Source organism: Pelophylax lessonae (assembly GCF_965119305.1).
Source record: "Pelophylax lessonae genome assembly, chromosome: 13".
Taxonomy (NCBI): Eukaryota; Metazoa; Chordata; class Amphibia; order Anura; family Ranidae; genus Pelophylax; species Pelophylax lessonae.
In genome coordinates, this window is record NC_138780.1 from 140,027,767 (window position 1) to 140,045,475 (window position 17,709).

At 41.0% G+C, this 17,709-nt stretch overlaps 1 protein-coding gene across 1 annotated transcript in view; it reads left to right on the forward strand.

Moving 5' to 3' along the window:
* EXOC5 (exocyst complex component 5) overlaps positions 1-4,423 on the forward strand; it is a 94,086-nt gene extending 89,663 nt beyond the window's left edge. Inside the window, exons 17-18 of the mRNA XM_082275717.1 lie at positions 390-605; positions 3,703-4,423. Coding sequence (XP_082131843.1) covers positions 390-605; positions 3,703-3,891 — 405 coding nt within the window. The 3' untranslated portion in view covers positions 3,892-4,423. The remainder of the gene's footprint in view (positions 1-389; positions 606-3,702) is intronic.
* Positions 4,424-17,709: the final 13,286 nt, after the last annotated feature.

The following is a 17,709-nucleotide window of genomic DNA, read 5'->3' on the forward strand; positions in this document are numbered from 1 at the left end:
CCTCTGCAGCACTGGGACCCTACACCTTTTTTTTTTTCTTTCTTCTCACTTAGCTATAGAAATGCTCTTGCTTGTATTGCCTACTTCTTCTAAATGGAAAAGATGAAGGCAGTGGATGGATTACTTCAATGTTTTCCAGAAAGTTGAACATGTGTACAGGTGGGATTGAGCCAATTTTTGTGCCACCCTAGATATTTGTTCATACACTGAGCCTTTAGTCTGTCTTCCAAGAATATCATAGAAACAAAGTCCCTATATAATGGATCTGCAAACTACTATTAGATGTATGGGCACTCACACAATGTAAATAATATTTTATGGATGGATTTACAGTGTATCCTGTTTACCCGTCTGTTCTCAAAGCCATTGCAATTCTTATTTACAAACAGGCTTGTGCCAAAGTGTGCATTTATCTTCGGAAGCAAGTAGAGAAGATACGCAGCTCTTTGGATGGGAAGAATGTGGACACAGTGCTTATGGAATTGGGCGTCCGCTTCCATCGCCTTATCTACGAACATCTCCAGCAGTTCACCTACAGCTCTATGGGAGGCATGCTTGCCATCTGCGATGTTGCAGAGTATAGAAAGTGTGCCAAGGAATTTAAGGTTTGTTTCCGTTTCTGTACTGTAATGTGTCTAGGTGTAGACCATATATCATGTAGCAGGTTTTATAGGGTCCTGTTAATCGGTTATGTATTGCAGATGTTTATACAGTGACAACAATTTTGCATATATATTGTATATTCACATCCTCATGGAGCTTACAATCTAAGCTCCCTAACTCGTGTTCGTGTTCACTCGAGGAATACCCACGCAAGCACAGGGAGAACTTGCAAACTCAAGGCAGGTAGTGCAGTCGTTGTGATTCGAACAGACAAGCCTTGTGCTGCCAGGCAGAAGTCCTAACCACTTGGCCACTATGCTGCCCAATAATAAATTAAATCTGAGAGTAGATCATGTAGAGTAAGATAACAACATTTATTTGACATAATAGCCCTAGGTCCAGGGGTGGGAGATGCAGGAATTAGACTCACCCAAAATTATTGAATGCTACAGTAATTTTCTCAGCTGCTATAACTGCAAGAAAGTAAAGACTGAAGTCAACAGAGGTGCTAATGGTTAGTGTTTTATGTGCATTTTCTTAAGCTGTATTTTAATAAACCTTTGAAATGTTAGGACGGTGCCTCTTTGTGTACATTCAGTGATTTCACAATAACATTTCTTTCTGCTTTGGTCCTTCATTCTCAAGTGTGATTCTAATTTGTGTGTTGCCATGCGTGGGTAGGTGATGAATACCATAATAGGGGATAATGATGATGCTACTGATTTAATAGTGTTCACTAATGAGCCAGCAGTAATAAACATGATCATTTTGGTTTTCACACCACCTACTGTAATGACATATTTATAATAACACTGTGGCCTGAAAAAAATCCTGAACAAAGTTCCCAGCAAGAAAAAGGGTAGTATACTCCTCTCTCCTACCTCCACTCCGCGCCGGTGCTGCAGTCTCTATCAGTGTTTTCAGCATTCAACATTCCGGGGGTATTGGATGCCGGTGTTCTCTGCAGTTCCATCTTCTTTTCCCTGTGTGACTGCTGTCTTGGGGACATAGGGATTGAAGAATAAAACCATTACACATGACCCAGGACACAGGCATCGAACACTTCTAGGAATGATAAAAAAACACTGCACTGATAGAACAGAGAAAAGGAAGGAGACACAAGCAGCTGGAAAGGAGTATACAACCTCCCCCCTTTCAGGGAAGTTTAGTCTGCAAATTTTTCAAAGCTAACGGGGTAAAGTTAGCCTGGGTTCACACTGTCACATTGCATGTGATTCGCACAGGAATCACACCGCATTCCTGTGCAAATCACATGTGATTCAGTGCAGTGCAATTCAAGCATAATCATTTTGAATTGCTCAAATCACACGGTATCTGCATGAAAGAGGTGCTGACAGCTTTTTTTTTCTCTCCCACACGGGAACCAGATTGCATGGGTGTTCATAGCCAGACGATCCAGGTCAGGTAAACGCACTGCTTTTGCAAGCTGCTTTTGGGTGTCAACTTTTTATTGACACCGGCAGCAGATCACATGAACACACAGTGCATTGCTATGCAGTACGGGAAATGCACAGAAATAGCGGAGGGAGAGAAAACACAGCGCCTTCTAAGTGCAGCAGAAAGATGATTTAATAGGATGTATAAAAAAAAAACGTACTCACAATAAAAAGCTTATTAAAATCATGTAGTGGCATAACCCACTGGTTCTGTGTCAGCATGTAGTGTTCCTTGGTGATAACCGAAGCTTCTGGAGTCCGTGGAACGCACAGAGAGAGAGCACAGAGGGACCGTGACGTCACTTCCTGGTCACGATGCAAGAACGTGAAAACGGCGACACGTTTTTCACGTTCGCTCATCCTTTTAAATCATCTTTCTGCTGCACTTAGAAGGCGCTGAGTTTTCTCTCCCTCTTGTACTTCCAGAGAAACTTCTAACTCTTCCACAAGCAGCCACTACAGTGGGCAGATGGTCCAGACATTTCTTAGGACAATTTTACCTTAAAATGTTACCCCCTTTACCCCCAGTTTGACTAGCGATACAGTAAACTCTACTTGCACCAATCATTTTGCTTTTTACAGAATTAGCTGAGTTTCCTGCATCGCATCAGTGTGAACGAGGGCCTAATGTGGTTTTAAGGGCTCAAGGTTTTTTACCTTTCTGCAAAGAATAAAAAACCTTCTGTATGCAGCGCAACCCCCCCCCCCCTCCCCCCCCAACCAATACTCACCTGAGCTCCCTCCAATGATGTGCACGAGAACTGAGCTTCTCTAGAGTCTCTTATTCCTCATTGGTTGAGATCGCAGCGAGAGCCATTGGCTCCTGCTACTGTCAATCACAGCCAGTGAGTCAATGAGGAGAGAGCAGGGGACAGGGCTGAGCCGCATCTCTGTGTCCCTTAAGGACACACAGTGGGGCTCAGGATCAAGCATACACCAGTGCTTCCAGAACAAGCAGATAGCTATTGAAGGCACTGACTAAAGGGGAGGAGCCAGGAGCACCACTGGGAGCACTGAAAAGAGGAGGATTGGGGCTGTTCTGTGCAAAACCACTGCAGGGAGCATGTAAGTATGACATGTTTGTTTTGTTTGTTTGTTTTTTTTAATGAACCTTTAGAGTCGGTTCACACTATGGCGACACGACTTCAGGGGCGACTAGTGAAGTCGCCGTGCACCGCGACTTGCACGGACTTCACATAATGGAAGTCAATGCAAGTCGCTCCGACTTCGGTCAAAAGTAGTGCAGGAACCTTTTTCTAAGTCGGAGTGTCTTGAGTCGCTCCTATTAGAACGGTTCCAATTGCACTGAATGGACTGCGACTTGTCAGGCAACCAAGTCACCTGACAAGTCCCGGTAGTGTGAACCGGGACTAAATGTCACTTTAAAGATGTGGGGGAGTTTATTTGAGAAGCACAATGCAAATTTTTTTCAACTGCATCAGAGCACAGCTAAAGTCCAGGAGTGACTTTTAATACCAGTGAAGTGATTTGACAAAGTCTCTGTTCAAAATAGAGACGACCTAATGTAGTATATGCAAAAAATGCTGATCTTGTTTTTACACCTGTAATGACTTGTATTTTAGATCAGATCTGTGCATGGTATTTGTATATTAATAGAAACTCTCCCACCTTTACCCTGCAGATTGCCGTGGTGCTGCAACTTTTTGACACTCTGCACTCCCTCTGCAACCTTCTAGTAGTTGCCCCAGATAATTTAAAGCAAATGTGTTCTGGAGAGCAGCTGGCCTGCCTGGACAAGAATATCCTTCACTCCTTTGTGCAGCTAAGAGCAGACTACAGATCTTCACGCCTTGCTCGACACTTCAGCTGAGAAGCTAACTTCATACTGAGATTGTATTAAATTCTATGCCAATGCGTGGCTTGAAAATAGCACAGGACATTCTTCTTATGTAGAGGTTGCTCTAAATTCTGCAGCTCAGTTACTCTGGCTTTAGAACAGTAGTGCAGCCGTACTTCACTTGCTGCTGGCTCTGCCTCTTTCAGCAAAAGGGATTTTGCTTGGCTGCTTTTTTTTTTTTTTTTCCCCCAGGAAGATACAAATTGGTAAAACTTTATAGTCACCACTCCTCTCTTTGTGTTCTCATAAAACGGATTGCTATTGCAGTGAGACACACACTCATTTTTCGAGTGGCTGGAACATTTGCCTTTAACATGGCAGTACTTTTAAAAAAGGTTTTTGTGTATTGTGACGCCTTTAGTTTCAGACTGTGGTATATGGTCTGAGAAATGGACTGCTGAGTGTAAACAATCTCATTCCTAGCTGGGCCTGGGATGGTTTTCCGCTTATTGACTACTCTTCTTTAGTTATGTTCTCTTTCAGAATAAACTTTTTATTGACTTTTTCTGTCCTACAAAGGCTGCCTCCATGCAAAGCCAATTTTTCAGTTTTTAGTGAGTAAAACGCCCTAAAGCTTCTTATATTTCTCAGATTCTAGTGAGGAAGGTTTTCTGGCATTTATTTTGCCTCCAACCTCTTCCTCAGGTATCACATGGCTGCATCCTAGTTTTTTTTTTCCTACAATGTGGAGAATTCGTTGCAGGGTTGTGGCACCTTTTGATGTAAAAGAGAAGTATGTGAGTCTACATTGCCGCGTTAAAAATTTAAAGTGAACATAAGTGAAACCTTTGAGTCTAAATGTGAGTATCAGTCTCAAACAGATGGAAAAAAAAAGTCCAAACTCGTGAGCAATATGGTGAAGGAAACTCTATTAGCCATATGCTTCAAACCCCAAAGTGTACCACCACTTGAATATATAGAACACTTATCAGAGTGAGTGAGCCCTTTGTACATAAAGAGTCACGTAGGCTTGTGTATGAGTAACATCGCCTATTGAGAAACGTACCGTTTCCAGGTCTTCACATAAGGTCACCAAAACATCACATCCAGTAAGGCAAGGTATTCAGCCGTAACCTATATAGAGAACCAGGAACACTAACATAGTGTAAAACTGTATACCCAATTCTATTGAAAAAGTACTAACCACGCATATGAATAAAAACAGCAAGAGCTTATCATAGAAAATAACCAGTTTCTGGATTCATACTAGTAGCTTCCAGGTTATAGCGTGCGTGGTGACATCACGAGCAATAGCTCCTCCGTACGTGTTTCGTCACATCAAACGTCATCGGGGGTGTGATTTTGATTTATGTTTTACCTATATTATTTACTTTAATTCTTTAGTGCAGCAATGTAGACTCACATTTATTTTACACAATGTATCTAATTGTTTTTGCCAGCAGCTTTTTGGATCTGATAGCACGATTTCTATTTGTGTATATTTTGTGTAAAAGAGAAGTATGGGGTTAACTAAAAAAAGCATTTATACTCACCTGGGGGATGCAACATTGATCCACTGCTGACTCTGTAGTCAGAACTAAGCGATCAAACACCGCTGATCGCTCAGTTCTCGCCTTCCACTCTGAGCAGAGAGCCGTGACTGTCAGTCAGCAGCTCCCTGCTCCCCTCTAGCGCTCACTTGGAGTACTGGGCTGTGGATGGGGCAGGAGGGGCTGGTTCAGGCTCTAGGCGGATCGCTGAGAGGCTGAGCCAGGTGCCGGGCCAGGCTTCTGTGTGGATCCTGACCAAATGATCAGAATCTTTCCAGAGCCTGGACTGGCTCAGTGGCATCAGCCGACAGATGATTTTAGCCCACTATCAGCTGAAAATGGGTCACAGGAGCGCATAACTAACTGCACTCCTGTGACCTACAGGGGAAGTATAGCCATGATAGCTTTGGTTATACTTCTCCTTTCAAGCTTGTAATGGATACATGCACCTGAACATTCAGATGAAGGTGTTTTTCCTTGAAGCCTCTGAGAAGTGTAAGTAGCAGGCTTGTGATTCCTGCATCTGAAATGCTGCTTTTGGGTGGAGTTTGGTTCTAATATCTCAGTTTTGTTGCATTTTTATTTTCTTATGCATGTCTGTTAACAGAAGTATACCATAATCCACAGCAGTCAGTGAAATGCTGGCTTTCTGCACTGTAGACTAGCTACAATTAAAGTTATCTTCCAGACCAACAGCTAAATACACACTTGAAATATATATGTTTATAAATGCTTTAATTGCACAAATAGTCTTTATCCTGTTAAGCAGCCTGTCTTGTGATTTACACACATGCCTCCCTGCATAGCTAGGAAGTTGGCTTCACTGTTTGCTATGTCATGTGCAGCTTCCCGTGTTACCCGCCTGCTGATTTGACAGATGTGATGATGCTGAATTATTGTCCAGTGCGCTGATGGGGGTGACACATGATGCAGCAAAGGTATAATGGGACTGTTATCTGTAGATCTTTGCTTTGTGGCAAATCATGACTAAAGCAAATCTACCTCCCAACCACAAAAAAAAATGTAATATATTGCAGCTTACAACAAGTGTATGGCTGCATTTAGTATTTTCTGTTTTTCAGGTTTTTCCCCCCTTTTTACACCTGGTGATCTGATCTTGTAAATAATACGCTTCCTGTCCCTGGGTGGCTACTCTCATTCCTTCACTGTATCTGTGGAGGAATCCATGTTGTCACTTTAAACATGTCTACTTTATCTCCATTACATGAGATTGGTATTTTACACAGAAAAGATCAAATGTTTTTTTTTTTTTGTTTTTTTTTTATTATATTTTTATTTATTTTTGAAGATAACATACAAGCAAACAAGGGACAAAAAGCCCCTAAGTATTTGAACAGTACATATACAACAAAAGAATGAAGCGCAAATTAGAAACAAAAGATAGTGCAAATGAGCGTAGTATCAAGACATGTAAAGATCAAATGTTTGCTTTCAGTTCACAGCAATTGACAAGGGCACTGCATTTCTGGAAAAATCAATAGGAAAAATCAATAGGTATTTTCTGTACTTGATGAAAATGTTCTTAGCCTGAAAAATGAAAACGCATGCAGCCACCATATCTGAGGTTGGATATAATGCAGTATATTACATTTTTGTGCTTGGATTTAGTTATCCTTAAATCTTTTGGCATGCTCATATGTGTTTTTTGCGTGTATTTCAGCTGTTTGGCTGCAGTTTTGCTTCAAAGCTAATTTTGCATTGATACCTGCAGATTACCACTGCTCTTTTGACAACATAAGCAAAGTATCATGTCCTATCTAATTTATCCTTCAAATTGTTTTACACTTCTGTATTTTCTTAGCTAATACAAAGCATACCCATGCTACTTTGTATTTTTCCCTACATGTAACTTATTTGTACAGCTAATTGTCATAGGTTTCTGGTCCTGGGGAAGCTCAGAAGCTTAGTGTCTTGTATGAATGATGCTTTCTGTTTTATATGTATGTATGTTGGTGGGCAAAACCTGGTGTTATCACGTAATAATCAGATATTTTAAAAGTTTTATTTGTGGATTCCCTTTTTTGGAAATTAGTTGACTGTTTTTTTAGAATGATGTGGCCATCAATATAACACTGAATTGCACAGTATTTTTAGCGAGCTGGTCTACATGTTTTCTGTTCCATACAATGAGTGTGAGGAAAAACTATACTAAAAATTTAGCATAAAAGTTAATTAGAATTTTTTTTATGATCATTGAACAGCCACAGAGCACCATGTTTGACATCTGTCTGTGCTCTGGTTGTCCAGCAATCTCTTGCTCTTTACGTTTTTAACAGTTTATGGGCACAGAGGAAGTGTTTCCATGCTTTGACATCACAAGGTGTAGATAGCATTGAGGGCTGGGCAACACTTATCAGTTGCATGGTGTCACTGGTAAATGGATGGCAGTTTCCAGTGCAGATTGTTGGACAGCTGGAATGCGGACAGTTGTCTGGCTGTTTTAATGTTCATAGAGTAATATTAGGATGAAGTTGCATGATCGATAAAACATCTTCAACATTGCAGAACTCCAGCTGGATGCGACTAAGTACTTCTAAGGCTGCATTCACATGTCAGCTTATAATCGCGGGCAGAACCGCCGCGGTTCCGCCCGCGATTCGGAGATTTATTGCAAATCGCGGGACGCCTAGCGTTGCCCGTTGATTTGCAATAGCCCCCCAAACGCCGAGCGATGTTGCCGTGATTTACGCCCGCCGAATCGCGGCAACATCGCGCAAACAAAATCGCGGGACGCAATACGCTCCAAAGAAGCTCTTGTACTTTTTTGGAGCGTATTGCGTCCCGCGATTTTGTTTGCGCGATGTTGCCGCGATTCGGCGGGCGTAAATCGCGGCAACATCGCTCGGCGTTTGGGGGCTATTGCAAATCAACGGGCAACGCTAGGCGTCCCGCGATTTGCAATAAATCTCCGAATCGCGGGCGGAACCGCGGCGGTTCTGCCCGCGATTATAAGCTGACATGTGAATGCAGCCTAAGTCATTCTGTATGTTGGCAAAGTGTGGTGGAAGCAGAATAAAGGAAAATATTTTCACTTTGCAACATTCACCTCCTTACACCTGTCTGGCTGTCACAGGCTACCCATTGAATTCAGTGGGTTTGTGCAAAATGGAGGAAAGCAGCAAGAAAAGAGGAGATATCGCTAGAGATTTTCATTGTGATCTCTGGTTCTGTTTCAGGATCCCCCCCAAGGTACCACATGAAACCAACTGATGTGCTTGAAGGGAACCTGTATGCCATTTAAAAGTAAATATCCCATCTAAGAACATCCACCACAAGATGCTTCTATTACCTTTTATTATCCAGAAATCCTCTACTGTGCCTTTCTAATTTAGTTTCACTGTGTTTTCTGACACCTTACTTAAAGTGGTTCTAAAGCCTAAAGGTGTTTCACCTTAATGCATTCTATGTATTAAGGTAAAAAACCTTTTGCGTCACAGAATAATCTACGTGCCTGAGCCCATTCCCCATCCAAAGCTGTGCATGTAAGCAGGGGCTCTCTCTGCTCTCTCCCTCCTCAACGGGCCATTGGCTCCCATTGCTATTAATCAAATCTTGTGATGGGGGGGCGTGGCTGAGCCACTCTGCGTCAAGACGCAGATAGGGCAGCTCGGGAGTGAGTCTGCACGATTGCCCCCATAGAAAGCGGCTTTCTATGGGGGTGCTCAAGCGAGGACCCCAGAAGAAGAGATCAGGAATGCTCTGCAAAACCATTGCACAGGGCAGATAAGTGTAACATGTTTGTTATTTTATAAAAACAAAAAAAAAACTAAACTTTAATATCGCTTTTAAGAGGAGCTACAGGCTCCAACCCAAAAATGAGGTTCGCTACAAATACTGTAGCTGCTGACTTTTCATATGAGGACACTTACCTGTCCAGGGATCTATCGCTGTCCTCACCCGCTTTAGGTGCAGGTGCTGGCATCATAAGTAAGTGAAACTGGCAGTAAAGCCTTGTGGCATCACAGTCGGTTCCTACTGCGCATGCGCGAGTCGAGCTGAGCTGCGCTTTGTGAATGGTCCCGCAGTCCTCTGGGACCTGTAATGTGTCCCACAAGGCTGCGGGGGGGGGAGCAGGAGGGTGCTAAACAGATCGCCATGGCGATCTGACTGGAAATGGGAGAGGGAACCTGTCAAAACCAGGTACCCGCTCCCTCCTCCCCCCAAAATGTGGCAGATGTGGCAGGGGGGATGCAAACAAGTGGAACTTCCTCTTTTGAGTGAAGTTCTGCTTTAAGCCCCACCAGCTGGCAGTACACCATCACCCGTGGGGCAGTGAACTGGCTTTGGCAAAGCACAGCCATGTAATTCAGTCCAATTAGCAAAAATAAACTGTATCAGATAGGGGCACTGAAGATAATTTTTGGCTAATAAATACGATTACAGGCACATTGTGGTGTCTACTCTCAGGTTGGATTCTAACTATAGAAAAAATGAATGGAGAATACAGATTTGTTTATAAGCTGAATAAAACGAAGATTGTATATATCAAGGTCATTAATAGGAGCAGTCTGTCCCAATTTAACCAATCAAGTTTAATGTTCACATTTCAACTGTGTTTTCCACTGCAGGTTTTTTATAAAGCAACTTAGATCTAATTTTATAGACTGAGAAATGTTGCTTCAAACTTTATCATTGAAGCAAAGTAAATCCTCTTGTTCGCTTCCAGTAGATACAAAGTGTATCCCATTCTACCGTGGTTGATGATATGCTGGTGAACCTCTTCGTTAAAGTGCTACACACTTCACACATGCCTGTCTTGTGGTTGAGGACTTTCAGTCAAAGTCCACAATTTTACATCCGGTTATTTTAGAAGAAAGTAAAGTAAGATCACCAGAGCAGCTTTAGAGATATCTTGTTTGGCTTCCTAGAAAAGTAGTTTCTGTTAGGTACACATATTCCAATACTTTGGGTGCAGAGGGTATGGTGGGACAAGTCATTAATCACATGCTTTGGAACCTCTAGAACCCAACGTGTATGTAAACCTCAACAATGTGCTCCCTTTTGGTCTGTTTAATATATCATTAAAAGGTCTTTGTTACGTCTGTCAAATTCAGAGCTGTCCTGTATCCTCTGCACACTTTCTGTGTTATCTCAAGGAGCTCTCCTAGTTGTTGTTTTGGGCAACAGAATAATTATGTTGTAGAGATGTGGGAGTAGGATTGGTAGGTAGTTTATCATAAGACCCTGGGCAGGGCTGACACCACGGTCCCCAAAAGGCTGTGTCGCTAACAGGACTTAGGTGCTGGGTGAATTTCTGTTACATCAACGGGTCTTTTTCTGTACTTGCAGCTTCTTGAAAAACCTAAAACAGCGAGAAGTGTGTATGTATTGCAGAGATGCACTGCATAGGTTTTTTGTTTTTTACCCCAACATACTTTTAAGGAGTATATGCACTCAAGACTAGATTTTTGCTGGTCAATCACACTGTACTGTTATTCATTTCAACCAGCTTTCACTTGCAAAAACCACTGAAAGGACCAAGGCTACTTGCCATTATCACTTCTAGATAAATATATAAATGGCTGGTGATAGGTTACCTTGATCTGTTCCCACCGGGAAATTACCGTAAATGAGTTCTATTGTTGTGTTTAATATATGGTAAGAGCCTGAGGGGTGAGTTTTATAAAAGCAGTAATCTAACTGCGATTTGCTTTTTCAGTTTCATGTAAGTTACCTGAAAGTAAGAGGAGGGATTTAGAAGAGTAGAGTACGCCAGGTATGACACGTCAGGCATTCTCAATTATACACCTAAATACCTACCTACCTGGGATTGCTTATGCAGAAGAAAAGTAATCTTACATTTACTTTTTGGACCTGCCCCAGATAAACTTTCATCTGTGGTTTTAGGGAACAAGTTAACTATTATATTCAATGCAGTTCCTTCCACCTGTAAGTGCTTCCAAATACCTCTGTCATGGTTAAATGGTTTGTTTCAACCCTCTAGCTGCCACTTTTGCTGCACAGCTTGGTCTGTTAAAGTTAAAAAAATAACCAACTTGCTGGAATGATCACCATGTGAAGATAAATTAAAAAGGCTTAAAAAAAGAAACAAATGCAGCCATCACATAAGGATTGGCAAACTGCAATTTATTAAATTTTTTGCTTTTGGGATTGAATATGCTTTAATCTGCAAACAAATTATTTGTATCCTCCCTTAACAACCATCCCTGGCTCAGTCTAGCTCCAGGTCTTTTATCTGGCTAGGGCATGTAAGCACTGTCACCATCCAATCAGTGGCTCTCCCTGAAGAACCTTGCTGGATTATAATGGTGCTTGCGTGACTCCACTGCTGTAGCTAAAGTACAGACCTACAGCAAGGCCATATCTGCAGAGGTGTTGCTCTATAAGGTCCATTTTGTGGGTTTAAAGAGGTAAACCCCAAAGTAAACATTTATTATAGTGCAGTATTCCAATTTCTAGATGTAATGGCTGCATTAATTTCCTTTTTTTTTTTAAGCTTTTTCTTCTGTTTTCAGTTTGTAGATGAGACAAACCATTTAACACTGGCAGGGGTGCTCCCCATGCTCTGCTTTTATTTACGTAAAGCCTTTATCCCAAAAGGAACAAAAAAAAAAAGCGGTTTGCTGTAACTGCTTATGAAGTGTAAGCTGGAGTGTGTCTAAATCTGATAGTCCATTTAACACTCCTCCAGATTTGACAATGCTGCTGTCCAAAGGTGCCCCCTGTGCTCATTCATCCAGAGCAAGGGCACTCTAATATAGGAAGTGTGTTGTTGACCAGATCATCCGGTGAAAACCGAGGGGAAAAAGCCTAAATAAAAGAACGAATGCAGTCCCCACATCTAATGATTGGTAAGCTGCAATATATTACATTTTTGGTTTTGGGTTTAATACTGCTTTAGGTATTAGAGCAGCAATTACAACTTATGACCCGTTATCAAACTTTAAATACACATTGGTGGTGTAAGCTTTTTTTGGTTCATGTTTACCCATTTAACAGCTGCCAATCGTGTTTTACAGCCTATTTTTTACAGACCTTCTCTATTCAGATACCACTGGACTTCTGACATTAGCAGAAACCTCCACCTCGGACATATTGTAATTTCCCAGACATGACCTGAAAAGGGTATTCTCAGATTGCTGTATATACAGTTTCTTGTTGTAAGCATAGCCGCTGATTCATCTTTTTAAATAACCCCCTTTTATCTGGTTTGAAACAGAATGAAGGCATGTTTATTAGGAGATCACTGAGAAAAGAATGTGTAAAACCTTAGCCAATAGAGTGTCTCCAACAGGCAGCTATGGGATTCATACATTTTAGTAGCTTAAAAACTGTTTATTGAATCTTTAACAGGGTAGGTGGTAATTTTCCAGCACAGTCTCAGAGCAGAATATAGATTTTGGAATACTCAAAATGCCACTAGCTCTTCAGGAACAGATGGTAATGAGCAGTTTGCTCCTGATAAGTCCTCTAATTTTAAATCAATTGTTAGTCAGATAACACTTCGGTCAGATGGCAGAGTTTGAGTTTCAAGAAGCCTTTCATCCAAAACAAGAATGTTGAGCTAGAGTTCTGACTTCATGACCTGGTCAGTGACTCAGAATATTGAAGCCAAGAGATGGATACATCTAGGCAAATATAGTTGCAAAACTGGGTCCACAATGGCAACCTCCATATTTCTCACAGTTCGGTTTTCTAGGTGGGAGGATCTACACAATTGTCTGACTTGCTCTTCTTGGTCTTTTTCCTCGCCTTTCCCTCAAATCTGACCTTTTCTTCTCCTTTCCCCTTTTCTTGGTCTGTTTCCTCTCTCCCTTCTCCTCTGTCCTTTTCCTCTCTCCCTTCTCCTCTGTCCTTTTCCTCTCTCCCTTCTCCTCTGTCCTTTTCCTCTCTCCCTTCTCCTCTGTGCTTTTCCTCTCTCCCTTCTCCTCTGTCCTTTTCCTCTCTCCCTTCTCCTCTGTCCTTTTCCTCTCTCCCTTCTCCTCTGTCCTTTTCCTCTCTCCTTTCTCCTCTGTCCTTTTCCTCTCTCCCTTCTCCTCTGTCCTTTTCCTCTCTCCCTTCTCCTCTCTCCCTTATCCTCTGTCCTTTTCCTCTCTCCCTTCTCCTCTCTCCCTTCTCCTCTGCCCTTTTCCTCTCCTCCAGGCTTTTTTCTCTTCCTCCTTTTTCCTCTGTGCTGTTCCTCTGTAGCTGTTAGAAAACATGGCTTGTCAGATTGTTCATGTAACAATGGCCTTGCTCAGGGTGGGGACCTATATATTGCTACAAGATTTTTAACTCATTATTTGCACTGGGAAATCAAGAATTGGCTAAATTCTAAGCCCTTATCTGAACGCAGCCATCCTAAAAATACATACAAGCATCAGAGAAACTTCAGAATGTTTGCAGGTCCTTCCTGACTGTGGCAGAAATTTCTCTGCTGCAGTTTTCTTAAGCCATCCATAGAACGAGCGATTTTCCTTACTGCAACCATGGGTTGCAAGAAAGAAAATCGCTAGATCGCTCCATCAACACAGTCGGCATTGGTGGGGGAATCAACACAGCCAGCGTTGATGGGGGGAGGGGGGATCCCTACCATGGAGGTACTGTGTTCTCCCAGCAGGGGGAGCCGTCCCAGTCAGAACAACACAAAGTGATGATTGCTAGTGGCAATAGCTGCTGCCAATAATCGCATGAAAAATCCAACAGGCTGATTGTGCCCAAGTTGATCGATCAACTGTGGTACAGTCAGCCTGCCCATACATGGTTTGAATATCAGCCAGTCCCTGCCGAACCGGCTGAGATTCAAACAGTCTATGGTCGGCTTTAGAACTGGCCAACAGGCTGGTTGTACCCAAGTTGATCGATCAACTTGGGTACAGTCAGCCTGCCCATACATGGTTCCAATCTTGCCTGGTTTGGTCTATGGCCAGCTTTAGAAGAGCATTGATTGACCAGGTTGGATTTTTTTCTGGTATGGTTGTTTTGTTTTTCTTAACCAGGTGGCCCCAAAGAGTTCTGTTTACAGGTCCCGGGACCTAATGCCACAACAGTTGTATACTGGTTTTTCATCAATGCCCCTATCTATGATGGTTCACTAGGCATATCCAACCTCATGTTGGGATTAGATCTGAAACCTTGAAACCTAGCTTGGCATAATCCTATTTTGCAATAGAAGGGTAAGTTTTTATCCTTTTTTTTGTTGCCATAACTACCCTCAGAATGCTTCCCTACCTTAGTGAAATCAAACCAAGATTTTTTATTTTAAAAATTATTCACATTGGAAGTGAACACATTGGATAGCATTGCCTTTGGTTTGAGCCTGCTATTTATATAAGTCATTGTACATGGGTTGTAGTGTACCTGCTTTTGAATCCTGGGGTATTATCTCGGTCACTGACACTTTTATGTCAGGAGTTGAGATTACATTTGTGAGTCCTAGGAGAATGATGCATTTTTTTTTTTTTTTTTATTGGATTTTCTGTAACACATTATATTGCATTACATGGAGACTGAATTAACAGGCAATTTCCAATTGGCTCACCACTATAAACTGGACTCTATATGGCTCATTTTTCTTTAAGAGCACCTGTCATGAGGCAAAACGTGTCACAAGCAACCCTAGTTACTTGGCTATTGTTGGCTATAGTATTTTCAGATTAGTTAATGTGGATCAAGATTATTGGTTAAATCATCTCATATCTGTACACCTGTGGATGACTTGGAAAGTAATAAAGCCAATGAGCCAGCATGGCAGTCGGGTGGCACTTTATTGAGATAGACTCGCTGATCATTAGGAATATTCATGGACATTATTTAGTTTGTATGTACAACTATTATGGACATGCTTTTAGGATTACTGTATACGATATGTGCGAACATATACAGCGCTGCTGGATGTGATTACTATTAGTTTTTTGGAACGTTGCAATATTTGTCACATTTTGTTTTTATTGTGGATTGATTTACAGTAGCTGCTATCAGAGACAATCAGTCATAGGATAACATCTACGGATTATTTCATTCTGACCACTAGCGCTGGGCGAGTGTTTGAGGGTTTTATATCACCAACCACTTGTATATACAAGTATAGTATTTTCAGGAAGATTAGCAATGGCAGCATATAACCAATAAAAATGTGACTGCAATTGGGCGAAACCCATCTCTGGACACAATGTACACGATAACACATCTCTGGACATGATTTTAATTCTTAAAAATGTACTGGGTTTGGTTTTTTTTTTTTTTTTTTTTACTAGCCCCCATAAAAGAAATCAAAAATACATAGTTCCATTGCCAACCTTGGTCCTAAAATTCTTTTTGCATGACTGTTTTGCTTGATCCCTTGCCTTTGCTGTATAGGTTTCAGATCAAACTTCACTGGAATACTCGTTCCAAGTGTTAATATATGCTTTGCTTTTTTAATATGTCGACATGACCGTTATTCTCTCTTCTGTAGTACCCCGAAACATATGATATTTAACTCTTGGTGTTTTGGTAAGTAAATTAATTCCATTTTTTTTTTTTTTCAATCTAAACATAACCTCACAACATTGGGGCTACACAAGGACACAAGCACTTGTAATTGGCTTGTTACTAAAAACAGAACTCTTTTTTTTAATTGGTCATATTTTAGTACCATAAGTTACTAAACCGAGTACTGGCAAAAGGGAATATTGCCCCATCTTTATGGTAATGGTCAGATCAGGGAATCATCCCATGGGCGGAGTCAATTGGCAAAAAAGGGTTTCTGTCCAATTGCTAATATTAACCATCCCAAAAGAGGCTGACACCAGGGATGTGTATACAGGGCTCTCCCTCCCCTCTACTTGTAGTTTGCAGCTTAGGGCAATGCAGGCTGCCTGATGTTATACTTTTCTGTAATGTTTAAATTTCTAATGAATTAATTCTGTAATGTTTAAATTTCTAATGAATTAATGTAAAGGGTTGTCGAAGACTGTATCTCACAAAAGTGCTTGAATTTTTTATATTTTCTACCCTTATTTGTTTTGACTAATTTTAATGTTGTATAAATTGTATTGATCTCTTTATTATATATATATATATATATATATATATATATATATATATATATCCGTTCTGTTGTTTTTGTCAAATGTACTTTTGTGCAATATGTTCCTTTGCCCACTGAAAGAATGCTAGCAAAACAGTAAAATAGCTGTTGCATTTATGACTTGTAACATTTTCTGTCAATAAACAAATTTCCTCTACGTTCTCTAACTAAGCGTGAAATGCTCTTTATCTTTGAAAAGTTGAATTACCTTACAATGTTACAGTATATCGAAAGCCATATTATCGATATTGGGTAAAATAGATGAAAAAAAATAAAAAATAAAACCCAATTCCCTATGTCCCTTTTTGTAAGACTTACCTTTACTTCCTTGCTTGTAGACTAAAGGCCCGTACACAGGATAAGAAAATCTATAGGGGAAATTTCGTGCAACGACCGATCTGCCGATTTTCGGATTGTTAGTATGGTGCTTTCAAAAGCCGACTCAGACTTTTCAGCTGAAAAAATCCTGATGTGCAGGCTATAAAATTTTTATCGTCCGTCAACACAACGTCCGATTTTCGTCTCATTAGTACAGTTTTCAACTGAAAAAAATCTTAAGAGCAAGACTAGGCATGCTCAGAGACGAAAGAACACATACAAAACAATCCAGCACATGACATCACTTCTGAAGTAGAATTCTGTCGTACGGGAAAATTCGTATGAAAATAATCTTCACTTTCCACATCAGACTAGCATGCCACAAAAAACGGACGACAGATCGTTCGATAATCTAATCGTGTGTACGAGGCTTTAGGCTCTATGCACACTAGCCTAAATATTGCTGCTTCTCCAGAAGTTTTGTGTTCTGCCTGTAGAAGCAGCTCAATGTTATTCTATGTGTCCATGCAAATTAGGACTATTACAGGCATATTTTGAAAAAAACACTTCTGGTTTGCATTTCTAATTGGAGTTTTCCGGCAGAAAAAAAAGCGCAAAACTCTTCAAACTTGTCTAAACTTTGTACAAAAAAAATTAGCATTGTTTTCTGCCAAGGGAACTGGCATTTTTTTAAGCCCAGTGTACGTGGAGCCTTAACAAGGAATGAGAGGTGGGGGGGGGGGGGTCAACACCAGACTAACTAAATATGACTTTTGGGTGGACTGATCCTTTAACCACTTCAATACCGTTCACTTTTTTCTTCTTCATGCCCAGGACAATTTTCAGCTCCGTTGCACTTTGAATGACAATTGCAGTGTCATGCAACACTGTACCCAAACTACATTTTTTATCATTTTTTTTACACAACTAGAGCTTTCTTTTGCTAGTATT